The sequence below is a fragment of the Corvus kubaryi genome, unplaced genomic scaffold, assembly GCF_017639235.1.
Source record: "Corvus kubaryi isolate FWS band 111438036 unplaced genomic scaffold, C.kubaryi_AGA036_p1.0 37367, whole genome shotgun sequence".
Classification (NCBI taxonomy): domain Eukaryota; kingdom Metazoa; phylum Chordata; class Aves; order Passeriformes; family Corvidae; genus Corvus; species Corvus kubaryi.
Window position 1 is genome coordinate 2,470,686 of NW_024581119.1, and position 26,336 is coordinate 2,497,021.

The following is a 26,336-nucleotide window of genomic DNA, read 5'->3' on the forward strand; positions in this document are numbered from 1 at the left end:
CTGTGCCAGGTCCTTGAGATGGGAACGAGACAGGGCACTACCTGTGGCTGCTGTGCTAAGGTCACGCAGCCACAGAAGCCCTTGTGGCATCTTTGAGTGCTTGTTTTTCCTTCAGGTCAGGCATGGGAGGAAGTTTTCTCCTAGAAGAATTTAAAAAAAAAAAAAAAAAAAAAGAAGAAGTGTTTGGTTGTTGGGCTCCAATGTGTTCAGCACTGCATGATGGGAACATCCCCTGCCAGAAGAAGATAGGCTGGAAGACAAAGTCTTCCCCAAAGAGCTGGTGAAACCTAATCAAACTTCATCAGTGTACACTCGCCGAGGACAAACAGGACCAGAATATTAAACTGACAAAGGAGCAGAGGGAAACCTATTTTCACCAGTTTTCTCTGTGCTACAAAACAGAATGAGGAGAGTCAATTGATTTTCCTGGAGCTGGTCGTGTTTAAAATGTATGGGAGGGAAGGGAAGAGCCGGGGTGCGGGCTGGAAGTAATCTGCCCCTGGAATATCAGTCAGTGCTGATATCCCCCTGCCCTCCTAAAATAGCTGTTGGCTTAGAAAAGGGTAAAAAATGAATTTAAAAAATTCAAAATAAATTTTTAAAAATTTAAGAATAAATTTTAAAATGAAAGATTCCTGCTTGGAGGATGGAGGGAAAGCAAATTCCGGGATTTGCTGTGGAGGCAGCGAGCTGCCTGGTGCCCTGATGTGCTAAAAGAGACTGCTGAGGTAAGAGACAGCTTTTTGGGGGAAACTTGCTGAACACACTGCCAGGAGCACCCAGGGGAAAAAGTCTGGGTTTCTTGTTGGGCTGCTGGCATTCCTGTCTCCTCTCTGTTCCTGACACAGGGTGAGGAGCACAAAAGGAATAAAGACCTCCTAGCAGGGAAAATAGGGAGTAAAAGGCCCCCACCCAAAATGTCAGAAGGGAAAATCAGCCAAGGCCAGGCTGTTTTCCCACTGCTGGGGTGGAGCAGTGCCTGTCTGACCTGAGCCTTGCTGCAGGCTGAAAAATCAGCTCTAACGTGGCTCTGCTGGGGAATCCTTCACCCTTCGGCTGCTGCTCCAGCTCTCCCTCTCATCCAACATGGATATGAACCAGCTCAAAGCAGTTGAAATCATTTTTGGGGTACATTTTGGGCTCAAATGAAGAGCTGTGGCCAGCCCAGATGCCAGAGGCAGGGAAAATCCCTGTGGAAACTGCAATTGTATGAGTGAAAATGATCATAACGCTCACAGCAGTCCCCCAGTGAAACTCCCCACTACCACCAGTTCTTCCAGAGAGGGTGGGAATGGGAACAGCAAGGAAGCCCTCTCTTGAGTGAGTTTTTCCTTTTCCACCTGTAAAAGCAAGACTTGGATGTGAAAGCAGCTCCATTGAAAGTCCAGGGCAGTGCCTTTGAACGGCGCTTTAAGCCTAGCACTGTTTAATGCTAATCCTGTAACTTTATATAGATGGGCTTTTTTTTCCCCCTTTACACAAAGGAGGAAGGGGCTCAATTCTTCCGAGGGTTGGGTTTTCTGTTCCCTGAGCAGCAGAGCTGCGAGCCCAGCTCTGTCTCGCTGGCATTTCCATCTGAATCCACCTGAAGGGGGTGAGCTTTTGGGGAAGAAAGAGGCTTCTCTCCTTCTCCAGGCCAGAATCTGATCTCCAGATTAGCCTGCTGGTTATCAATAGAGGAACAACAGTTGTGATTGCAACTCAACACTGCTCCAGCCCTGGAAGAGCCTTGAGGAAAACGGAGTTTTCAATTGGGAGAGCAAAGGACTGAGCCATCGTTTCAGTCGTCAGCAATAATTGGCACGGGAGAACGGGCATGCATTCTCCATTGACATAGGATTTCGCCCTGCTCTACCAAGACTGTTCTAAAATTTCAGAGCTGGTCGCTCCTCTAGCCTACGAAACAGGTTGGTAATTCTTTTCTTCCATACCTAAAAATTTGTAGTTTTGGATGGGATGTGTTAAATAATCTGTTCTTCGCTGTCCCTCCAGTTCCACTCTTGTCCTCGCACTGCTGCCGTCCCCACTGGCCGCTCTCTGCCTGGTCTCTCCTTGCAGTGACTCGGATTTACAATCTACACAAAATTCTGTCACTCTCTTTTCACCTTTCCGAGACAGGGAATGTGCTAAAACTTTTCCTTGGTGGAATGAACTTTCCCCATGGGGAATGCGGTCGCATTGGTGTGAGCGAAGAACTTCCCTTCCACTGTGTTCCAAACTTCCCAGGAAATGGGAATCAAGTGGGAGTGATGTGGGAGAGATGATGGGATGTAATCCTGTGCCCTGTGAGTGTCCTTAGAAGGAGCTGGATCTGTTGATCCACGCATTCCATAAAACCAGATCCATGGGGAGAACACACAGTGACGCTGGGTTTTGTAGGGAGGTTTTTAAAGCTGGGAAGGTGGGGAGGCTGCTGTTGACACCCAGGCTGGGCATAATGCACACAGTTGGTGTGGGAAGCTGGCCACATCTTTCCCCAGCACGCTGGGAGCACCCCAGACCTTCCTGGGAGCTCTCCCTGAGCTGTGCCCGTGCGGCACGAGCGGAATTGACGGGCGAAGAAACCAAAGCAGGTGTTTGAGCAATATTTTCTATTGGATTTATAACGAGTAACAAATTGCATTAGGCACAGAAGGAATTAGAGCTGGCACAGGATTTCGCTTCCTTTTTGTATCTGCTCTCTCTCTCTCTCATTGATTCCTGTGCAAGGAGCTGCCCAGCTGTGTAAAATGTGCTCCTTCCATGCTCATCCAGCCCCCTGAGCGATGGTTGTGGTGGCAGCCAGGGCAGAGGATTAGCTGCAGTTGAAGCCCCTGGACCACGAGAGCACATCACAGGTCTCCTGTCTGGAGCAGAGCTGCTCCCTCTGGGATCAGCCAGGAGTGGCCATCCCTGCACTAAGTGGATCAGGACATTGCTCCTGAACCCTCAGGAGAATAGAGAGCCCATGGAGAGCCGTGGCTTTACTTATTTTCAGCATGAAATGAGCTCTTCCAGGAGGTTCTGGGCTCCCTCTGGCACTACAGGTGATTTGCTCTTATCACCAGGGAATTCTCCTCACACCAATCCATGGGACAGCATTTCAGTGCTGCCTGGTAGGTGAGGGACCTCCAGCCCTGAAACATCCCCGTGTCGGCAGCAGTTGGGAATCGCCTCAAGGATGTGTTTTCCTACCAATGTGATGCATGGCTGGGTTTGTCTCCTTCCTGTAGGATGAACAAGAGATCATTTCTGGGAGCCTGGGTGGCCCTTTTGGTGATAACAGCCTGGCAGAGAGGTGAGTATCCCTCATCAGGAAAACATTCCCCAGCTGGGCTGTGCCCAGGGAACCCAGAGGGCTTGGAAAATGACCCCAGAGGGCTGGGAAACAACCCCAGAGGGCTTGAGAAACACCCCCAGCTCCTTGGCTGGAGCAAGAGCAACAAGCAGGGTGAACTGAGTGTTTCCCATAGGGATGGAGGGACTGAGAATCCTAAGGGGTGCTTTTGTTTATCATTTATATGGCTGTGTGGGCACCCAGAGCATTCCAGAGGAAGCAGGAGTTTGGGAAATGTCTGTGTTAGGGCTGCTGAGCAGGTGTGGTGGTGTGGCACCGGTAGAGCTGAAGAAGAGTTGAGGAGTGTCTGCTGAGCTTCCTGTTTAAAAAATGAATAAAATCCATGTCTTGTAGCTGTGCCCTGGCTGTGATAACTCATCAGGTGTGTAACAGCTGTGAAATGATTTCTTTTACTGCCTGGCAGGAGGAATTTGGCAGTGGCCCTTTGGATATGTCTGTGGAAACAGAGCTGTGGTTTGGACACCGTCAATGCCACCTCCCTTGATGTCCAGCAGGGCACTCAGGTCACACAAGTGTCCTAGGAAATCAGGATGGGTTAGGACAGATTTCCCCTAATCTCCCTTTCCCCAGGGAAATTTGGAGCCTGTGAAGGGTCAGTCAGTGACTCCTTAATGCCCAGCATGGAGCATCCTCAGGGTTGGGCATCAAGGAGAGCCCCTTCCCTGTCCATGGGAACACAGAACAAGCTGGCCTCGGCTGGAGGCCCCTCAAGAGCTCAGGGTAGGGCCCAGGAAATGAAATCCCCGGAAATGTCCTGAATCCAGGTGAACAGAGCCGGGATTGTTCCGAGCCTGGGGCTCTGTCAGCCCAGATTGAATGTCGTGAGGCTTTCCTACATCAAAGAGGGGAGAAGGGGGAGGCAAACCCAGAGAAATCCCCTTTTGCTCTGTGAGGAGCTGGCTGGAGGAACAGGGCATGAAATGGCAGCGGAGGTCTGGCAGCGGCTGGGACAGGAGGGGACGTGTTCCCTGGGGCTTGAAGCGGCTGCTGCTGCCTCAGGCTGATGGGTTTTAGGCTGGTAGAAAAGCAGCGGCTGAAATGTGTCAAAACCATCTTCTGAAGCACTTCTGGGAGAGACAATTATGTTACTGGCAGTGCCTTTTATCAGGAAGCTGAATTTTGTCGGGAAATGTTGGAGCAGTTGTGACCCCTCAGGCTGTTCCCCAGGCCAGGAGCCCCAGCAGGGGGAAAACAGGCAGGAGGAAGGTGGGCACTGCCAGGAACGTGGCTCTGGGGCTGGAACTGGGGCTGTTTGCTCTCCTGAGCACCTCACCACGTGGAACAGCCAGTCCTGCCCGTCCTGGAGCAGGGATGGACCTGTTGTCCTCGTGTGAAGAAAAGACTTAGGGGGTATGACTTGGGCACAGTCCCAGGGGAGGCAGAAGCGCAGCTCTGGTGCATCCTGTGGTCACTTTGCTGTGCCCTGACTAACCTGGATGTTGCTTTTTCTCCTGAGCCTGTCCCAGAGCCTGTCCTAAAGCCAGTCCCCCAGCCAGCAGCTCTGCCCTGGCTTCAAACACCCTTTGGGTTTGGTGCTGTTTTCCTGTGGCCTCTCTGAAGTCAGAGCTGTCCTGACACTGCCCTGAGGACTCTTCTCCCTCTCCTTCCAGCTCACAGCATGGCAAGCCTGTATCCATTCTGGCAGAATGACACCAAAACCCCCAAAGTCGATGATGGGAGCTCACCTGAAATCAAGATCTCTGTGCCATTCATCTTTTTTGGAGCCCCGTACAGAAGCATTTATGTAAGTGGAGAAAGCAGATCTTCCCTTCATCCTTTTCCTTGCCATTATTGGCTGCATTTTAAACACGCTCTGCCTGTCATCAGGAATTGGAAGATTTATTAGCAGCTACCTGACAAGTTCTTAGATTTCATGAACTGATAGGTTTTATGATTAAGAAAGTCAAAGGTATATTTAATGGGATAATGTTCATGGGAAAGGAATCTAAAAGGCAATAAATTTTCTCTGTGGGTGATTAAATGGCACAGCAAAGCGAAGGGCTTGACACCAGGGACATTATTCCTGCTCCATGACAAGAAACAAGAACATGCAGGACCTGCGGGGGGGAAAAAGGGCAAGAGTTTTATGGGTGCCCAGGAGAAGGACAGGCTGCTGCTGTTCCCAAAAAGCCTGGCTAAGGGGACACCAGGGCTGGGCTGAGAGGGGTCACCTGAGCTCACCTAAACCTTAGACAGGGCCTAAGTCAGCGTGACTGTGCCACATCCCAAGTCTTGTGGTCACTGTGGGATCAGAAGAGAGGCAAAGCCTCATCCGTTCCCCAGTTTGTATTTCTGCACAGCAGCACGGGCACAGCAGGAATCCCATTTCAAGCCCTTGTGTGGTGGGGAATCCCAGCATCCAGGGCAGCAGAGCCATTTGCTGCCCACACTTTGCCACGATGTTGTTTTGGGGAGCACCTTCAGCAGACTCTGGGGAGGCTGAGGTGGCACCTCCCTGCTCTCGGGGAGCCCCAGGATCTGCCACAGATGACGAAGCCAAAGGCAGTTTTGTTCCATGCAGCCACCTGTGTCATCACCATCCACACCCCTCAGTGCTGCAGAGCTGCTCTCCAAAGGCTGAGTGACCCCAGGGGCCCACGGCAGTGTCTCAGTAGATTTGGGTGCCATCCTGCTCTGATGGGTGCCTTTCCTGTGTTGTCCTGCAGAACCCTATTTTGAAGACTTTTCAGGCTTTTGTCCTGCCTTTGGGGCTTCCTGCACCAACCCTTGGCCACCATGGGTAGGATGAAGTGAATCTGTGCCCAGAAGGTTGGGCTGCTCACCCTCTGTCTGTGTATAAACCCAAACCCTCCAACCCCACATTTCCTGACAAACCAGCAGCTCTGTGCTGATTTATTCTGCTAAACCACCTTTGCTCAGACAGAGTGGGGGTCTCCACGCAGGTCAACAACAACGGCGTGATCTCCTTCAACGCCCTGGTCAGCCAGTTCACGCCGGAGGCCTTCCCGCTGACCGACGGCCGCGCCTTCGTGGCGCCCTTCTGGGCGGACGTGCACAACGGCATCCGCGGGGAGATCTACTACAGGGAGAGCACGGAGCCAGAGCTGCTCCGCAGAGCCTCCAGGGACATCCGCAGGCACTTCAGGGACATGGCCTCCTTCTCTGCCCTCTGGGTCTTCATCGTCACCTGGGAGGAGGTGACGTTCTACGGGGGAAGCAGCACGACGCCGGTAAGAGCTGTGCTCCTCACGGGTGTGTTTCGTGTCTTGTCCCATCGTTCGTGTGTGAAATTGAGTGAGACACGTTGTGTTCCTGCTGCTCACTTCCCTTCTGGGCAGAGGAGCAGCGCGGCCCTTTCATTCTCTCCCCTGGGAGCCTGTACGAGCCTCACTCCCTGCTTTGGATCTCCAGGGAAAGCATCTCCTCCGCAGTGTTTGTCGGCAGTGGATCTAAGCAAGGCTCTGACACCAATTAGGGCTTTTTGCCTTGATCATAATGCGCTTCTTGCATACAAATGCAGATATTTCTGATGGCAGCTCCCTGCCTGCACGGGAGACTGATCACGCTGATCAGAGTCACACCAACAGCGTGGCCGTGTCACATGGCCGTCAGTGTGTGAGCTGTATCTCACAGGAGGGGGATGGCAGGGCGGTGTTTGTCAGGGCATGGACAGCTTTAAATATCTGGTGAATTTGTGAGCTGTGACTGCAGCTGATGGCGGGAGGTCCGTGCTGGAGCTTGGGGTGAAGATAGAATCAGAGTGGTTTGGGTTGGAAAAGATCACCTCAGGGACACCTTCCACTAGACCAGGTTGCTCCAAGCCTCATCCAACCCATTCTTGAACAGCAAGTGAGGGATCCCAGCTATTGTCTGGATTGTTCAGGATTAGCCTGTGTGCTGTGAGTGCCAAAACCCAGCTGCTTCTGTCTCGAGGAGTTGGCTCTGATAAACAGTTCAGCTAGAGAAGCTTGAGATTTGATGCATATTTTTTGCCAGTCCTGGCAGCACTTGCAGAAAAACCCCACATTTATATATTTATATATATATATATATTTCCAGACAGCCAGCAATATAGAGATCCGTGTATTGCCTGAAGAATTACATTTGCAACACAATGCAATTTATTTTGTTACAGAGCAGCCTTCCTGCTCAGCAGCAGCCAGGGCCTGGAGTTGGCACAAGGAAATAGCACCATGCAACTTAAGCAGGAATTTCATCGCAATGCAGAAAAGCTGCAGAAAACCATTTTGGGAATGTGGCCTCGGGGAGGCTGCAGCTGCTGCCTGGAGATGTCACCTGAGCAAATGGGTTCATTTCCTGAGGGCCTGGTTGGACAGAGAGGGTGCTCCATGGGCAGGAGCTCCAAAGAGGGGAATTTTGGGGGTTGATGGAATTGCTCCTCTCGAGGAGATCCAGGTGTAAGATTCATCTCCTGCCACCCTCCCAGAGGCTCCTGAGCAGAGCAGGGTTCGTTGCTGCGTGGAAAAGCTGTTGTGGCACTCTCCAAGTGCCACTGCCTTTATGTGTGACGTGTTTGTGATCTCCCAGCACAGCCAAAGGCTCGGCAAAGGTGAGCAGGAGGAAACCAGGAACGGGAGAAAGAATCCCAAGGAAAGGATGAGGGGTGGAAGTGGCTCTGCTGTAGCTCCCTGCCCTGCCTGCCCGGGTGTGAACTGTGCCATGTGCAGCTGCTGAGAGGCAGCTCTGCCCACCTCTGTCTCTCTCGTGACAGCTCCCAGAGCTGCTTCGCCTCCGTGTTCGAGATTTCTCCTGGCAGGGGCCGAATGTGCCTTGGAAGTGACATCCCTGCGGCGTGCAGGCGGCGGGAGCAGCCCTGGGCTCCCCTCTAAGGCATCCTCAGGGCCAGTGGGTTTGCTCCAAGGGGATGGGATGTGGTGCAAAGTGACCCCCAGCCCTCCCCTCCCTCCCTCCAGCAGCCACCGACTGCTTGCAGTGCTCAGGGCTCTTGGCAGGATAAGCCTTGGTGCTTCCCAGTGGGAGATGGTTCGATTCATGGGCTTTCCCAATCACCTGGGAATTGTTTCTGTGGCTGTGGCTTCCTCCCCAGTGGGCAGTGCCCAGGTAGCCAGGCTCGAAGGGTTGCTCTAGATTAATTAAAAGAGAGGCAGCCCACACTCTGTGCCCTGCTAAAATACTGCTTGCTCGGAGGCGGGAGGAGCTGTTCTCATGGCGTGGTCCCAGGGCAGGGATGGGAAGGACAGGAAAATGCAGGGAGCTGAGAGAAGGGACTGACTGAGTTCCCAGTGAGGAGCTCTGCTGCTTCATCTGCGGGGATAGAGGGGGAGAAGGAGCTGCTTCTGTCTTTCTGCACAGCCCTAAAAGGGAAGCTGGGCTCTTCCCAGCTGGATTCCAGGCTGGAGTGTGCCTGGAGCTTGTGGGGCTGGAAATGCAGAGTCATTTCAAGTGAAAGGAAGAACACGAGCAGCGGATTGAGCAGGTAGGGAGGGGATTTGGCAGCCAGCAAAGTGCAGGATATACACGGCTGGCTTGGATGGAATCCACCCTCAGCAGCGTTGTAGGATATGAACGTGGAAGGGAACAGGGAAAGATAATGCAGGAATAAAGCTAAGGTGGAGTAATGGGAGATAACAGATCACAACCACCCAGATCCTGCCCGCTGCTCCTTCCCCGTGAGCTTATTCTCATGCTGCCATCTATTGGTGTTCCCTTGGATCCGAGATCGTCCTCACACGCTCCCAGGTGGAGGAAGGAGCAGGAATGGGAGCTGCTGCAGCTGTGGCAGCAAGAACAAGCGGATTTTGGGGTCTCGTTCCACTTCTGGTCTTCACTGTGAGGCTCACCCAGGCCAGACAACAATGTGGCAGAAGGGCAGGAGAAAAGCAGTATCACCTTGTGAATGTGCCCGTGGTTTTGCACAGGTGAACACGTTCCAGGCTGTCCTGATCACAGACGGGGTGTCGTCCTTTGCCTTGTTTAACTACCACGAAATCAGCTGGACCACGGGCACGGCCAGCGGAGGGGACCCCCTCACTGGTCTCGGTGGGGTGATGGCACAGGTGAGGCTCCTGCTCTCGCATCCCCACCTCTGCTGAGCTCTTGGATGACTGCCTATGGCTTTTCCCAAGGTGGCCGTGCTTGCTCAGGCCTAGAACTGGCCTTGCACTGAACTGCTGGGCATGGTGGGATGAGCACTCCAAAATTTGGTGGTGGCAGCAGTGCCACAGCCAGTCCCTCTGCCTGAGGAGAGGGGGACATTCCTGAATAAGGGGAATCTCCCTACATTGCTCCCTGACTTTATTTGGCCACTCAATTCACACAGCCTCAGATCTATATGTATATACAGACATGTGTCTGTACAAACATAAATCTGTAAATACACATCCCTTCTGCTTGTAGTGCCTGTTTAGCTTTTCACTCACATCCAAACCACCTGAAAAAAAGAAATTCAGACTATCTGAAAGCAGAAATCTCCAGAAAGAGCTGTTAAAACTAAAGAAGATGCACTCAGCGGGGAACAGAGAAGTGAGGAAATGCAGCATCGCTTTCCCGTTGCCAAGATGGGTGATGGAATTTGCTCTCTCTCTCTCTGGTTTAGGCTGGCTTCAATGGTGGAAATCTCACCAACTTTTTCAGCATCCCAGGCTCCAGAACCCCAGACATTGTCAATATTGAGGAAACAACCAACGTAAACGTCCCTGGGCGCTGGGCTTTCAAAATAGATGGCAGAGAAATAGACCCGGCCAACGGCTGCAGCCTGAGAGGTAAGGCAGAAATGGCATTGCTTGTCCCCAGATTTTGGGGTGCAGTGTAGCAAAAGGTGCTGCTGTTGGGGTGCTGCATGATCTGTGCTTTTGCCAAGGCATCCCCACGGGCTGCAGCTGCAGGGACAGAAACACAAGAGAGGGTTCAGTCCGTGCACATCTCCGAGTTCCTGCGATAATTGGTGGCAACAGGAAAGACCCGGGGACAGCAATTTCCTGCTGCCCATAAATTAGGGAAGCTGATCTTGTGGTGCCATTTCCCTCGTTTCTGCAGGAGGAATAGCAGGTTTTCCAGGCAGGACAAATGCCGTGTGTCTGCAGCAGTTACAGAGTCTGTGCCTGTGTCCCTGACAGTGCGGGGCCATAAAGGGATTAATCGATGCACACAGTGGCTGCACAGGGACTCTGCTGCTGAAAGATTATTGCATTTCCATTTGACAAATAAAACTGTCAGGAGCATCCACTGTGCTCCAGGAGTCTTTCCAGCAAGAGTGGATTGTCATTTGCTGACGGACACTGGAGTCATGTGGCTTCTTTATGTCCTAGTTTAGGACGGTACTGAAGGTCCACGAGACTCCAAGGCTCTTGCAGCTCCAGCAGAGTTTTGGGTCCAGCTGCTCCAGCGTTTTCCAGCTGCTGACCCCAGGAGGAAAGGCTGGACTTTGAAGAGAAACTGGAAACCAGTCTCAGCTTTGCAGGTGACAAGAGGAACACGAGTAGATCCCGCCACTGGATTTAAATTTCACAGCGAATGGCTGATTGCCCTCCACGAGAGGAGACACAGCACGAGGTGTTGGATCCGAATGACACCCCTTTCCCAAATTCCCCACGCCAGGATGGTTGGAGCGTGGGCCTTGCCAAGAGGAGACATTTGTTGCGGGGAAGCAGAAAATAGCATATTTTTTTTGTAGGAGGCAGGGAAGAGAACAAAAAGTTTAGGAGAGGTAAACTCAGGCAGCGCACGGCAGAAGCCACGCGCCGGAGGAGTGTGAAAGATGGCCAGATGGAGGGGACAGAATCCCTCACGGGGACTTGCCATCCTTGTTCTCCAGCCTTCTCCCAGCCTCTCCTGTCTGTCACCAGCCAAACCCGCTCCTCTCTGGTGGTGTAACACGTCTGCTCCGTCTGGGGCTGTGCGATCACTCGGCGCTCCTGCTGGGGCTCGTGTGTGGGGTGGAAGTTGCTTGTCAACAGCTCTTTGGTGTTGTAATTACTACGAGCTCTTCCTGAATGGGAGTAAATTGCTCCTGGGGCTGCTGATGACAGAGTGACTTTCTGACCAGCACAGTTGTGTGAGCAGGGGAATCATGGAAATGGCAGCAAGGCTGGAGGATGCTGCAAGTGCAGCAAAAGTGCTGGAAGGCGCCTCCAAATGGGGCTTTTCCTTTGGGAAAACAGCACAAATGCCTCTTGTGCCCTGCAATACTGAAGAAGAACCAGAGTGGTGGGTGTCCAAAATGTGTGGAACAGCCTTCAAGTTTTCCAGCCTGCTTGTTGCAGCACTGACCCCGGATTTGTGACAGCACTCGCAGCATTCCAGGGACTCGTGGCGTGGGTAGGACTCGAAGAGGATGCACCACCCATTGGAAACGGAGCTTGGGGTTTGATGAGCGGCTCTTGCTGGGAGTTTGCACAAACAAAGCAGCTGAGAAGCCCAGCAGCAGGACACGGTGGTGGTGGTCCCCATCACAGGAGCAGCAGACCCCCCCCGAGGGTGCACTCAGAGCGTGTTTCTGTTTCAAGAAGTGATGTAGCGTGGGTTTTTCCCTTTCTGTCTTTCTAGGACAGTTTCTCCGTCAAGGGGAGATCTTTTGGGACAACGCCAACTGCACCACCAAGTGCCGCTGCCTGGACTTCAACAATGAGATCCTCTGCCAGGACATGACTTGTGGCCCCTTCGAGGCGTGTGAGACGAAGACCAAATTCTTCCAGTGCGTGCCGGTGGAGAGCAGCACCTGCGTGGTGTTCGGAGATCCACATTACCACACCTTCGACGGCTTCCTCTTTCACTTCCAGGGTTCCTGCTCCTACCTCCTCGCCAGGCAGTGCTGGCCAGGCTCCCAGCTGCCCTACTTCAACGTGGAGGCCAAGAATGAGAACCGAGGCGGCTCCTCCGTCTCCTGGCTGAGGGATATTTTTGTGGAGGTCTACTCGCACAAGATTGTTCTCCCCAAGGGCGGCTTTGGGAAGGCAAAGGTAAGAGCTCCGCTGGAAGCAGGGAACTTGCCAGGTCGGCTCCTCTGGGGCGGCAGCAGGACCGCGCTGGCAACCTGGAGAGTGTGGGATGGCACTTCTGGGCCTCGTGGGTCCTGGGGATGGGCACGGGGCACAGGAAATGCCTGTGGCTTCCCAATGGCTGGCCCTCTGTGCGTGTCCCCACCCCAAAACCCCACAACAGGACTGTCCTGTCTGTGTCCCAGCACGAGGGCTCTGCTGTTCCACGCGCTGGCTCAGCCGCCGGGTGTTGTCCCCGCAGGTGGACGACCTGGTGGTGTCCCTGCCCATCTCCCTGGAACTGGGTGCAATCAAGGTCTACCAAAGCGGCCTGTCCACCGCCCTGGAGACTGACTTCGGCCTGCTGGTGACCTACGACGGACAGCACTACGCCTCCGTGTCCGTGCCGGGCTCGTACATCAACGCCACGTGCGGGCTGTGCGGCAATTACAACAAAGACCCGGAGGATGACATCCTGCGCTCGGACGGGAGGGTGGCCACGTCCGTGCCGGAGCTGGGCGAGAGCTGGCAGGTGCCACATCCCGAGCGCAGGTGCTCCACGGGCTGCCTGGAGAACTGCAGCCTCTGCGACCCCGCCACCGAGGCTCTGTATTTCACCCCCGAGTACTGCGGCTTCATCAACAAGAGCGGGGGGCCCCTCTGGGAGTGTGGCTCCGTTGTGGACCCCACAGCCTTCGTGCACAGCTGTGTCTACGACCTCTGCAGCGCCAGGGACAATGGCACCGGGCTGTGCCAGGCCATCCAGGCATACGCTGCCGTGTGCCAGGCCCTGGGCATCTCGGTGGGAGAGTGGCGGAGCCAGACGGGATGCGGTGAGTGTTTGGGAGGAGGGGAGCAGTGCCGGGGTTTGCTTGTGTGCCCAGGAGTGCGTGACAAGGGGGGGAGGAAATCCAAGGGAGGGAATTGCCTGAAGTGGAGGGTGTCGGGAGGGAACTGATCGGTCCCTCCTCTCCGTGGCATCACACCCTTGCTCCAGCAAAAGTGTGGCACAAGCCAGGCATGAGGTGGAAGCTCCATGTTGTCCTGGAGATCATCAGCTGCCATGAGGAGAGTTGGAGGCTGGACTGGAATGGGGACTGCTTGGTCCCCATCCTTGCAGCCTTAAATAGCTCTGGGTGGCTCAGTGGCTCTGGGGCTATTTTGGAGAAGCCCAGGACTGGCCAGGGAGGCCTAGGAAGGAAATGGAGGGGCCAGTCCTACCACTGAGGGGGTCACGGGTCCCTCTGTGTTGTCTCTGCTGTGGCCAGTGAGAAGGTGGCAGCTGACCCTGAATTGTGCCATAACATGGTCCTTCTGTTTGTCACCCCTCTGCTCCCACAGTGGCAGCCGTGCAGTGCCCAGAGCTCAGCCAGTACTCAGTGTGTGCCAGCAGCTGCCCTGCCACCTGCTCGGACCTCACGGCCCCGCTGGCCTGCACCTCCCCCTGCACCGAGGGCTGCGAGTGCCCCGAGGGCCACGTCCTCAGCGCCGACCGCTGCGTCCCCGTCCAGGGCTGCGGCTGTGACGTGAACGGCCGCTACTACGCCATCGGGGAGTCCTTCTGGGCGTCACCAGACTGCACTGTGCAGTGCCACTGCGAGCCTGGCAGGGAGGCCAGGTGCTTCAACACCACCTGCCCCGAGGGAGAGATCTGCACCATCGAGAACGGCTACCGGGGGTGCTACCCAAAGCGGGAGACCGTGTGTTTGGTGGGGCAGGACCAGGTGCTGCAGACCTTTGATGGCATCACCTTCCCCTACCCGCTGGAACAGTCCTACACGCTGCTCAAGACCTGCCCAGAGAGGCCGGACTTCATCGAGGTGGACATCAGCCAGAAGAAGGCCGGCTCCGCTCCCAACGGGCCGCGCGTTGTGCGGGTCCAGGCGGCCGGCCAAGAGGTGAAGATTGCAGGCACCAGGCTGTCAGACATTAAGGTAAAAGTGCGGCCTAGGGATGGGCTGGGAGGTGGTGGCTTGTGCTGTGATCCAGTGGAGAAGAGCTCATGGATCTGTGGCTGTGGACACCACAGTGGCACTTGAGCCATGACACGGAGGCCCTTGAGGTGCCTGTGAAGTTGTTGCCACAGCACTGCTCCTCCTGTTTGCTGAGGAGGCTTTCCTGCCTCCTCCTTCTCCTGCAAATTGTTTTTGCCCTGGAAGAAAAATTGCTTTTTGTGGGGCAAAAAGCAAAGATACAGCTGCATGCCCTCACTCAGAGGAGGCTCTGGGCCTTGGAGGGTGGGTATGGGTCAGAAAGTGTTTAACGTGCATGGTGTGGTTGGGCAAAGCCACATCACCCTTCCTGAAGCCTCTCGACCTTGTTCCTTGTAGGTGAATGGTTATGATGTGGGGCTGCCCTATTTCCACCCCTCTGGCCGCCTGGAAATCTACCAGACTGACAACAGCACCGTGATGGAGTCTGAGGGGCTCCTGGCCATCAGCTACTATGACTCTGGCCTCCTGGAGATCCGCCTCTCCACCTCCTACTTCAACTGCACCGGCGGCCTCTGCGGCCTCTTCAACGACAACTCCAGTGACGAATTCAGCCTGCCCAAGGGCAAGTTCACGGACAACCTGGAGCTCTTCCTGGAGAGCTGGACCACCTTCGACGAGATCTGCAACGGGGAGTGTGGGGACCTGCTCATGGCTTGCAACAACGACTCGGAGCTGCTCAAGTCCTACAGGAGCCGCTCCAGCTGCGGCATCATCAACGACCCCACCAACAGCTCCTTCCTGGAGTGTCACAGCGTGGTCAATGTCTCAGCGTACTACAGGACATGTCTCTTCCGCCTGTGCCAGAGTGGGGGCAACGTGTCGGAGCTGTGTGACTCGGTGGCACGCTACGCCAGTGCCTGCAAGAACGCCGACGTGGACATCAGCCAGTGGAGGAGCCACAGCTTCTGCCGTGAGTCCACCAAAGCTTTTCATCACCCAGGATGGGGAGAAGGGGGTTTGGAACCCACCAGACCCAGGCAGAGACTTTTTGTTGGGGATTTGTGGGCGCGCAGAGGCGGAGCAGCTTTTCGTGCGGGATGCTGGAATCACAGGCAGTAGTTTCTGGTGCCAGCAGGGACAGATTTCCCAGGGAAGTGGTTTCAGGGTGGCATTTCAGGAGGCAGCAGAAGTTTTATGGTGCACTGTAGGAGCGTTCTGGCGCCACAGATGGTGTCTGACGGTGCTGTACGCCACCACCAGAGGATAATTTGAATAACACTGGGTTTTAGCTGCCACTGTAAACTTGCCGTGGATGGGAGAACACTCACAATTCAGAAGCAAATGTGAAAAATCCCGAGTGTGGAAGTAGGTGGTGGGAAGGCTGTGCCTGTCTCTGCCTCAGAGTGTTCAGGAAGGTGTTTGTTTGGGAATTAACAGGAGAAGGCATCATTTGGCACATGGCAGGACAGGGCTGAGATGTGAGGGGGGTGATGGCTGAGGGGAGAAGGGGCTGCAAAGGGAATGGGATGAGCCAGTGACCACAAAATGCTGGGACTGTTTCCCCTTTTCCCCCCTGAATCGGTCACCACCTGCTTTTTGCCTGTTCCTCACCCTGTGCTGTCGGAGCTGGGGGCTCAGGCTCTGTGTTTGCCGGCCCTGCAGCTCTCTCCTGCCCGGAGAACAGCCACTTTGAGGAGTGCATGAGCTGCGTGGAGACCTGCGAGAGCCTGGCCTCGGGCCCCGTGTGCAGGGACACCTGCTCGGAGGGCTGCCAGTGCGACGAGGGCTTCGCCCTGCGCGGCACCCGCTGCATCCCCCGCCGTGAGTGCGGCTGCAACTTCGAGGGCCGGCAGCTGGCCACCAACCAGACCTTCTGGATGGACATCTCCTGCCACTTCCTGTGCTACTGCAATGGCTCGGACAACAGCGTGTACTGCGAGAATGTGTCGTGCAAGGACGACGAGTACTGCCTGGAGGAGAACGGCCTCTATTACTGCCACGTCCGCACCGACGCCTCCTGCATCATCTCGGGCTACGGGCACTACCTGACTTTTGATGGCTACTCCTTCGACTTCCAGAGCAGCTGTGAGCTGGTGCTGTGCACCACCATCTCCCGGCCCATGGTGGAGCGCTCGGACACGTTCCCAGCGTTCACTGTCACGGCCAAGAACGAGGATCGGGACACCTCTCTGGCCCTGTGGGTGAAACAGGTCGAAGTGGAGGTCTTTAATTACAACATCATCATCCACCGTGCCTACAAGTACACCGTGCTGGTGAGTGTAGGACCATGAGGGCTGCGGTTATTTCTGCAGGTGTGACTCCCAAACTGCGGAGCAATTCCCTAGATGTGGCCTGCAAGGTTTTCTGGGGGTCAGGTCATGCTTGGGCTCGTCCTAGGGTGCTGCCAGGCACAGCTTTTGGAGGGGGTTTCTGTTTCGGCTGCCTTGTTTTGGGTGTGGAGGCGAGGTCAGCAGGGGCCGTGCTCTGGGAATGCTGAGACGCCCTCATTTGTGTCCTTCTGAGGAAGCTCCCACCATGATTCCCACTCACAGTGTGCCTTGTTTCCTCCCTGCAGATCAACAACGAGCGTCTCTACCTGCCCCTGAAGCTGGGCCAGGGCAAAGTGAACATCTTTGCCTTTGGCTTCCACATCGTGGTGGAGACCGACTTTGGCTTGAAGGTGGTGTATGACTGGAAGACCTTCCTGTCTGTCACCATCCCACGGGGCTTCCAGAACCTCACCTACGGCCTCTGCGGCCGCTACAACGGCAACCCCGAGGACGACCTGGTGGCCGCAGGGGGGACACCGGCCACCAGCATCAGTGACTTCGTGCAGAGCTGGGCCAAGAGGGACGCGTTCTGCCGCGTGGGCTGCGGCGACCGCTGCCCGGCCTGCAGCAAGGTGGAAGGCTTCTGGAAGCCCCAGCAGCTCTGCAGCCTCATCCCCAGCCAAAGTGGCGTCTTTGCCAAGTGCCACAGCAAGATCAGCCCTGGCTTCTTCTACAAGAACTGCCTCTTCGACACGTGTGTGGATGGGGGAGCCATGCAGACAGCCTGCAGCTGGCTGCAGAACTATGCCAGCACATGCCAGACTCAGGGCATTGCCATCACTGGCTGGAGGAACTTCACCTCATGCTGTAAGTGCCACCCTTCTTTTCCTGGGGTGCCAGGGAGGGGGAGGCCGATGGCCTGGCAGCCAATCCCTCCCACAGTTGCTGGGTGAGGTGGGTGAAGTCTCTTGGAGTTGTTACAAACTGCATGTGGTACAGCAGGAGCAGGGATGGAAAAGGAGAAGCTTCAAGCTCAGAAGGAATCAGCAATCCCCCCGTTGTTAACCAGGGGTTGTATTAGTCAGCCTCAGAGCCAGCAGGATGTGTTTGCTCTAATGAAGCTGCAGCACCTTGTCAATAAGATGACGCTGTGCTGTTCAATCAGGCTCCTGAGGATGGGGACTGCATGCCTCCCTGGCAGCCAATCTGTCTGGCAAATCAGATGGGAAGTAATTGTCTTTGCTAACGAGACTGAAAATTAAATTTGTGTTGTTCTTCCCTTCTAACAAGCAAGCTCATGGCTCAGGGGCCCCGCTCTCGCAGGGTGGTGAGGCCACAGACTGGCACCATGCAGGACAGGTCTGAGTCAGTCCCTGGTGGGGAGCCAGGTTGGTTTTGTCCATGGAGCTAATCTGTGTCTGTTTTGTCCCTTGCTCAGCTGTCAGCTGTCCCCCCAACAGCCACTACGAGAGCTGCGTGTCCCTGTGCCAGCCCCGATGTGCCGCCATCCGGCTGAAGAGTGACTGCAGCCACTACTGCGTGGAGGGCTGTCAGTGTGACCCTGGCTACGTCCTCAATGGCAAGAGCTGCATCCTGCCCCACAACTGTGGCTGCTACTCCGATGGCAAATACTACGAGGTACATGGCTCTTGGGGCTTGCTCCCTCCGTCTGGGTGATATTTCTGGGCAGAGTTTGAGCGGGGATGACAGTCAGGCCTGGCTGGTTGCAGGGCTAGAGAGGAGAGGGATGTCCTTGCATGGTGTGCTGCACAGGGAGTCTTTCTATCCAAAAAACCCATCAAGCAGTTGTTGGTTGAAGGTGACCTGAGTGTCAAGCACAGGAGGGCACTGGTGGAGGTGGGATGGAGGAAAGGCTGGTGACTGGGAAGACTCTTTGATGAGTGCCAAAGTCCAGCACTCTATGATCACATTGTTCTAGGTATTCCACACATGGTAAATTTACTGTTTCACATGAAATTTGCTTTTTTGTAGCTGCTGCATGTCACTGAGGAGTTCGATGCAGCAGAGTGCTGTGCTTACAGCGTTGCTCATGTTTTAGTGGGTTGTATTTTGTGCCAGTGCAACTGTTCTGTGGAAGGTGCCTTTGCTCCATGAGGAGCCAGTATCGGGCTACTGTCAAATGGGGCTCCTTGCAGATGGGTTGGTGGCTGGCAGAGTGCAGGAAAGAGGCCAAGGAGGTATTTTTAGCACTGTGGTTTTTGTGTGCGTAGAAGAGGTGAGGGAGGTTGTGGTGGAAGTGCAAAGGTGAGTGTGGGTAGCAGCAATGTTGCAAGGGAGGTGCAAGCTGCCAGCGCGTTCTTTGCACGTTTTCCTCTGCCCTCATTGCCTGCTGTTCCTTATCGTGTGACAGAGGGCTGTAAACCTTGTCCCAAACATCCTTGGAGGGCGATGGGACAGCTGGTGATGGGTCCCTCTTTCAGCCCAAGCAGCTCTTCTGGAACGGGGACTGCACCCGGCGGTGCCGCTGCTTCCGGCGCAACCTGATCCAGTGCGACCCCCGGCACTGCAAGTCGGACGAGGAGTGCGCGCTGCGCAACGGCGTCCGCGGCTGCTTCAGCACCCGCAGCTCCTTCTGCCTGGCGGCCGGCGGCGGCGTCTTCCGCACCTTCGACGGCGCCTTCCTGCGCTTCCCCGCCAACTGCGCCTTCGTCCTCTCCACCATCTGCCAGAAGCTGCCCGACTTCTCCTTCCAGCTCATCATCAACTTCGACAAGTGGTCCTCGCCCAACCTCACCATTATCTCCCCTGTGTACTTCTACATCAACGAGGAGCAGATCCTTATCAGTGACAGGAACACTGTCAAGGTGAGGTCTCATCATGGGTGTCCGGCCCCTCCAGAGGTGGGCGGGGAGGGAATAGTGGATGGCAGTCCAGGCTGCACAGTGGTCTCCACTAGGGCCCCAGGGAACTGTCGATGTTTTCACAGCTGGGATAGTGGGGAGCAGCCATGGAATCATTTACGAGTGGCTCACCCTCATCTGTAGGCAGAGGATATGGGAGGGACGTCAGCTTTGTGTCTTCTCTTGCGCCAGGTGAACGGAAGCCACGTGAGCATCCCCTTTGTCACGGGGCTGTCCACCAAGATCTTCAGCCAGGAGGGCTTCCTGGTCATCGACTCCAGCCCCGACATCCAGATCCGCTACAACGGCTTCAACGTCATCAAAATCACCATCGGCGAGCGGCTGCAGAACAAGGTGTGCGGCCTCTGTGGCAACTTCAACGGCGACCCCACCGACGACTACGCCACGCTGCGGGGCAAGCCGGCCGTCAGCAGCGTGGTGCTGGCACAGAGCTGGAAAACCAATGGCATGCAGAAGAGGTGAGTGGACAGACAACCCTTTCCCACCAGGTGGGAGTGGGAATGGGAGCAGGGCTGGCCATGAAAGGAGCCCCCATGACGTGTCCGGTGCCCACAGCTGCAACGAGCTGCAGTACTCTCAATACGCCGCCTCGTGTGACAACGTCCAGATCCAGCAGCTGCAGAGTGACAGCTACTGCCTGAAGCTGACCGACATGAAGGGCTTCTTCCAGCCCTGCTACGGCCTCCTGGACCCGCTGCCCTTTTACGAGTCCTGCTTTCTGGATGGCTGCTACAACCACAAGAAGGTCCAGCTGTGCGGCTCGCTGGCTGCCTACGGAGAGGCCTGCCGGACCTTCGGCATCCTGGGCACCGAGTGGATCGAGAAGGAGAATTGCTGTAAGAGAACTGGGGCTGTCCAGGTCGAGGGGAACCATGTCCTACTGGGGAGAGGGGCTGGAGGTGGCTGCCCTGCAGTCTGAGGGTAAAGGTTGTGTTTGTGCTGTGTCTTGTGCTGTTTAGCAGGAGTGGTGGAAGATCCCTGCGTGGGTGCCGACTGCCCCAACCGCACGTGCGAGCTGGACAATGGCGGCGAGCTGTGCGGCTGCATCGAGCCCCCGCCCTACGGGAACAGTGAGTCCTCTGCTCCTGGCCCTGTGGGAACAGGGAGTCCCCTGCTCCTGGCTGTGGGGTCAGTGCCGAGCTCCATGTTGGGCCATCGTGCCACTGGGGCTTTGGGAAGGGACATGCTGAGGGCTGTGACCTCTGCCAGGACAGGTTTTCCTGACCATGCACAGTTCAGGAGGGGAGCAGAGAGCAGGGAACAGCTTTTCTGGGGTGCACATTATGGGCATCTCTGTTTTGGGAACACTTTGAGCAGCAGGGATGTAGGATGGGCAGGGCACACCACAGGAGAAGATCCCAGCCCATTTCTGGTGGTGGAGAGAAATGTCAGTGGGCCATTTGTGGTGATCTGAAGTTGTCTCATCTCCTCCTCTAGCCACCCACGACATCATTGATGCGGAGGTGACCTGCAAGGCTGCCCAAATGGAGGTGTCCATTTCCAAGTGCAAACTGTTCCAGCTGGGCTTTGAGCGTGAGGGCGTGCGGGTCAACGACCGCCACTGCCCCGGCATCGAGGGGGAGGACTTCATCTCCTTCCAGATCAACAACACCAAAGGCAACTGTGGCAACCTGGTGCAGGTGAGCTGGGATGCGGGGCATGCAGGGCTGGGAGTGTGGGACAGTCCAGGGTTGGGGCAGGTCAGTGCAAGTGATGCTTGGGAGGTGCTTTAATGGGCTGGGGGTCAAGGAGAACAGAGGAAGGTTTTGTAGAATAAGGATACAATTCCAAGCCCTTTCTGGCCAGAGGTGGAGGGGCAGCAGGGCCCTTGTCACACAGCTCGTTTATAGGTGCTCATCAGGAGCAGGGAAGCAGGGACAGCTGGAATTAAGCAGTGCCCTGTGCTCCCTCTGCAGTCCAACAGCACTCACATAGTGTACAAGAACACGGTGTGGATCGAGAGCGCCAACAACACGGGCAACATCATCACCCGGGACAGGACCATCAATGTGGAGTTTTCCTGTGCCTATGAGCTGGACATCAAGATCTCCCTGGATTCAGTGGTGCGGCCGATGCTCAGGTAGGAGCAGGGCCCATTGCACAGATGGGTGAGGCAGTGCTGGTTCTGAAGCAAGGCAGCAATTTTGGGGTTCATGACCTTTCCTCCACCTGAGCCAGTATTCTTTTTGCCATCATTAGCGTGATTAACCTGACGGTGCCGACGCAGGAAGGGAGCTTCACCACCAAGATGGCCCTGTACAAGAACTCGTCCTACAAGCACCCGTACCGGCAGGGCGAGGTGGTGCTCACCACCCGGGACGTGCTCTACGTGGGAGTCTTTGTGGTGGGGGCTGACTCCAACCACTTGATCCTGATGCTGAACAAGTGCTACGCCACTCCCTCGCGGGACAGCAACGACAAACTGCGCTACTTCATCATCGAGGGAGGGTGAGTGACCACGAGCCCCGATGGTTTTCATGGTGTCTCTTGGTGCTCGAAGGGTGGTGGCATCAGCTGGGACAAGGACCTTTTGGCCAATGAGATGGTCAAAATCTGGAAAGGGTGAGGAGCAGTGTTGTTAGAGCAGGAGTTAATTTCCTCAGTGTAGACACAGCCAGAAGCCCTGCGTGTGACAGAGCACCAGGTGCAGGGAGAAGCACCTTCCTTGTGTCAACAATGCTGTGGGCGACTCCTGTTCGCAGCAGATGAGGGAATGTGGATCATGGCACAGGCATTTTGGGAAGTGGGAGTACAAGCTGGGAATGCCAGAGAGGTGACAGAGGCAGGGCATGACACCATAGACAAGCCATGGCAGGGTCTAAGCACCCCACTGTGGTACCTGGGGTGAGGGACCTTATGGGGCAGAGACCCCTTGAGGGAGGGTGGCAGTCACAGGAGGGTGGTGCTGAGCATCAGTGCTTTGCACAGGTGCCAAAACATGAAGGACAACACCATTGGCATAGAGGAGAACGGGGTGTCACTGACCTGTCGCTTCCACGTCACCGTCTTCAAGTTCATCGGCGACTACGACGAGGTTCACCTGCACTGCGCCGTGTCCCTCTGCGACTCCGAGAAATACTCCTGCAAAATCGTGAGTGGGGCGAGAGCAGAGGGGTGGATTGCTTGATCTGGATTGCTTCCAGAGTGCAGTGAGCCCTGTTGATGTGGCATCAGAGAGGTGACCAGAGATGTAGTCCTAGGGGTGAGATGGGAGGGTTGTGTGTCCCTCAAGGCATGGGGAGGAGATGCTCCGTCATGGGCAGCTCACCTTAGGACCTGTGCTCTCTGAGCCTGGTTGCAGGGTCCCTTTGGGAGCTGGGACAGCTGGAGGGGCACAGAGGGGACCCGGGCAGAGGCTGAGGGTGACAGAGATGGTGTTTATCCCCGAATAGAACTGCCCTCAGCACACGAGGATGGCCAGTGCCTTCACCGAGGAGTCCAAGGAGCAGATCCTCTCAGTGGGGCCGATCAGGAGGAAGCGTAAGTGTGGGACCCCAGGGAAGGCTGGGGGCGGATTTCTGCCATCCCAGCCTCTGGCAGCCAAGGATCAGGGATCTGGGAGCATGGCTCAGGTGTCCCCCTTTGCTCTTTGTGCCCAGGATCGGACTGGTGCGAGGACAACGGAGGCTGTGAGCAGATCTGCACGAGCCGGGCGGACGGGCCTTTGTGCAGCTGTGTGACAGGGACACTGCAAGGGGACGGCAAGAGCTGCAGGGGCAAGTACCGGGGTCAGGGCGGGCACAGCAGGGAACTGCCACCCCCAAACCGAGGGGCTGTGGGACGAGCAGTGTGGGGAAGGTGGCTGGGACATGTGATGCGTTGCAGACAGGCAGGGTGTGGAGGGCAGGGAGCCAGATGTGTGCCTGTCACCTGAGGGCTGTGGGGCCACTGCTGGCAGGTTCTGAAGAGCGGGCAGGCAGCTGCAAGGGAGGTGATGGTACCTGCATGGTGCAGGGTGGGGTAAACACCATGGGCAGAGTCTGGGGGCCCAGCAGTGAGGTCGGGCATTTGGGTGGGCACCAGACTGGCGTGATTTGAGGGGCACCTGGGAGGCAGGCACCTGCTGCATGTGTGCTGGAGCCCCAGCTCATGTGGGTCTTGTTGTGTTGGCAGCCTCCAGCTCTTCAGGGGAGCACCGTGCCCGAGTGACCCTGCTGCTGGCAGCCCAGCTGTGCCTGTGGCTGCGCTCAGCTCCACGGCACCTGACCTCGTAGGCACGGCCCCGCCGCCCAGCCAAAAACTGTTCTCGCGTCAGCCTGAGTCTTTGTAGGGTAGGAGACAGCCCCCCCCGCAGTGGCCACGCTGCTGCCAACCCGGCCACGCTGCGAGGAGGCAAAGGGACGTGACCTGGAGAGCGATGGGGTGCGGACCCAGACGTGAAGGGGACACGCGGCCGGCGCAGCGGCAGCAACGGCGAGACAGAGCTGGATGATCACCAGCAGTGATGTGGGACTGGGGTTTGGGGTTTTTTTGCAGCTTTCCATCATTGATGTGGACTCGAGGGGTTTTGCAGCTTTTCCCTGGGCTCTCCCTTGTGGGGTGCACTGTAGGTGGCCCACACCGCTGTCGGTAGTGTGGGACAGGATGGAGCACGCGCTGTCCCCTCACATGGACAGCTGTGGGTCTCCACTGTCCTTGGGAGCTGCCACCAGGGTCTTATGAGCTCAGAGACTCAACCAGAGGTAGGTGTGGGGGCACAGGTCATGGCCAGAGCAGTGCACTGCCATCACTGGATGTTGTGACACCTTGGGACCGTGTCACCCTCTGACTCTCCGGAGCAGAGGCGGTGCTGAGGTTTGGTTCAGAGAGCCAAACTCATCCATGGGGGTCTGGAAATCTTGGCACTGTGCTTGGTGGTGACAAGCTGGTGCCAATACTTGGAAAGAGGTGCTTTCTGGTGGGCAGGAGCAAGAGTCAGAAGAAGGAGGGATGGAATTCCCTGCTGTGTTTGCGTGGTGCACAAGGGTTGAGGGTCAGAGCAGGGTTGAGGTCTGCGGGCACAGGGCAGCATTGGGGTGCCTGGTGGAAGAGTGGGGAGCAGCCTTGGGGTGCTGGCGGGTGTGGGGGGGCTGTCGGTGTTGGTGTCTTGTCTTGTGTTTGTACTCTGTGAAACGGCTGCGTGGGAATAAAAAGTGTTGTAATCCTTGGTAAGCAGCGGCTCCTGTGTGATGGGGCAAGGATGGGGAGCAGCAGCAGGGGCTGGAAGGACACCAAGGCTGCAGAGAGTCCCTGGGAGGGGTGAGGAGGGAGTTGTGGGGTGCCAGGCAGGGGCACACCAGAGCTGAGGGCACGGGTCAGGGCTGAAGTGTGTGTCTGGCAGGTTTGCCGTGGGATGGGCTGGGATGCAGGGCAGAAGGAGCAGAGGGGATTGGGGTTCTGGGGCAGCAGGAGGGCAGCTGGTTCCCCTTGCCCCAAGAGAAGAGGTGGGTAGCAGGATGTGGTCTCTTCATGTTCTCTGCCTCTCAGCTCCCTCTTTGTGCCTCCGTGCCCTCTGTGTGTGTGTTAGCTCTGAATTCTCTCCTTCACCCCTCTTTTCTCCCTGTGGCTGCCTCTCTGCTGCCTCAGTCCCCCATCTCTGTGCCTCTCTGCTCCCAGCCTGTGCCTCTCCTGTCTGTCTCTGCTCTGTCCTCACTCTCTGCTCTCTCTGTGCCTCTCTGTGCTTCTTTGCCATCCCTCTCTTGTCTCTGTGCTCACTCTCAGCTGGGTCTGCTGTGACTCTCCCCATGTTTGCTCTCTGTCCCCTCTGCCTCTGTGCCCTCTCCCCATCCCTCTGCATCTCCCTCTTTGCTCTCCAGGTCTCCAAGCTCTCTCTCCAGTCTCTCTTTGCCTCCTCCTGCCCCGGGCCATGTCTCCCGCCCTTATCTCGGCGTTAATTAATGAACTGGTGGAGGATGACAGGAGTGTGGGTGTGCTGACCTGAGATAGCTGACTGTGGCCTGAGGGTCTGTCTTTGCACACTGTGGGGGTGCTGGGGCTGTGCTGGGACACCCCGAGGATGGAGAGGATCCCCAGGGCACTGGAGGTGCTGATGGGGCTGGCTGGCCCTTGCTGGGTGAGCAGGTGGGTAAAAACTCACGTGGTGACACAGTGGGGTGGTGGGGAGCACTGTGAGGGGGTTATGGTGGTGTTAATGATTTTCCTTGGATCTTTATAGGGTTTGACAGACTGTCCGAAGAGCGATGGTGAGAGGAGAGCCTGACTGTGGGGATCACACTGACCACGGCACTGACCATGGCACTGACCACAGCACTGACCATGGCACTGACCACAGAACTGGCCACAGCTTCATGGGACTTAACAATCATGGAATCACACAACAGTTTGGGGTGGAAGAGGAAGACACCTAAAAGCTCATCTCATTCCACCCCTTCCATGGGCAGAGACACCTTCCACTATCCCAGGGTGCTCCAACCTGGCCTTGGACACTTCCAGGGATCCAGGGGCAGCCACAGCTGCTCTGGGCACCCTGTGCCACGGCCTCAGCACCTGTACAAAGAAGAATTTCTCCCCAAAATCCCACTGAACTCTGCCAACTTTACCCTGAAGCAGAGCTGGCTTTTGCTACTTGAAATCCAGACTAGTCTGTAAGACCGGGCCTTAGACGTCAAACTCTCTTTGATCTTAATCTCTTCAGGTTGTAATTTAATGTTTTGAAATCAACCTAATCACATGCAGAAGCCTAATTAGCAACTGTCAGATGGCCCAGGGCAAATCCAGCCATGTGGGCTCAGTGGGGATGATGCAAACCTGACTTCAAGGCTTTCAAATGCTCCAGCTGTGTTTAAAAGGCAAAACAAGGGGAAAAAAACCCCAAAACTCTCCCTAAACTCAACATTCCAACTACTTATGGGGTTTTTTTTCAGACTTTTGGCTAATTCAGGCCAAATTTATTAAAGACTGATTATTTAGTTGTGTACTGACGATGATTAAAACCTAACCCTGGGTGCTGTGTGCTGTTAATGATTGCCAGCCCAATAAAACCTTCAAGTTTCAAA

General features: G+C 55.8%; 1 protein-coding gene across 2 annotated transcripts; it reads left to right on the top strand.

Annotated features, from left to right (window-relative positions):
- On the top strand, positions 1–26,336 carry TECTA (tectorin alpha). Of its 2 annotated transcripts, XM_042034087.1 has the most exons (25): positions 1–1,907; positions 3,213–3,277; positions 4,948–5,081; positions 6,241–6,528; positions 9,199–9,336; positions 9,876–10,041; positions 11,825–12,237; positions 12,518–13,088; positions 13,597–14,189; positions 14,586–15,159; positions 15,852–16,462; positions 16,765–17,326; positions 17,898–18,097; positions 18,901–19,284; positions 19,513–19,799; positions 19,897–20,177; positions 20,301–20,411; positions 20,779–20,981; positions 21,258–21,421; positions 21,541–21,789; positions 22,270–22,432; positions 22,734–22,821; positions 22,941–23,057; positions 23,455–25,401; positions 25,496–26,336. In XM_042034087.1, the coding sequence occupies exons 2-24, from the start codon at positions 3,214–3,216 to the stop codon at positions 23,553–23,555; spliced, it is 6,462 nt and encodes a 2,153-aa protein (XP_041890021.1). In that variant the 5' UTR covers positions 1–1,907; position 3,213; the 3' UTR covers positions 23,556–25,401; positions 25,496–26,336. The 2 variants fall into 2 exon arrangements, with proteins under 2 accessions (XP_041890021.1, XP_041890022.1); XM_042034088.1 differs by lacking the exons at positions 20,779–20,981; positions 21,258–21,421; positions 21,541–21,789; ... (3 more) ...; positions 23,455–25,401; positions 25,496–26,336 and having other exon boundaries at positions 20,304–20,393.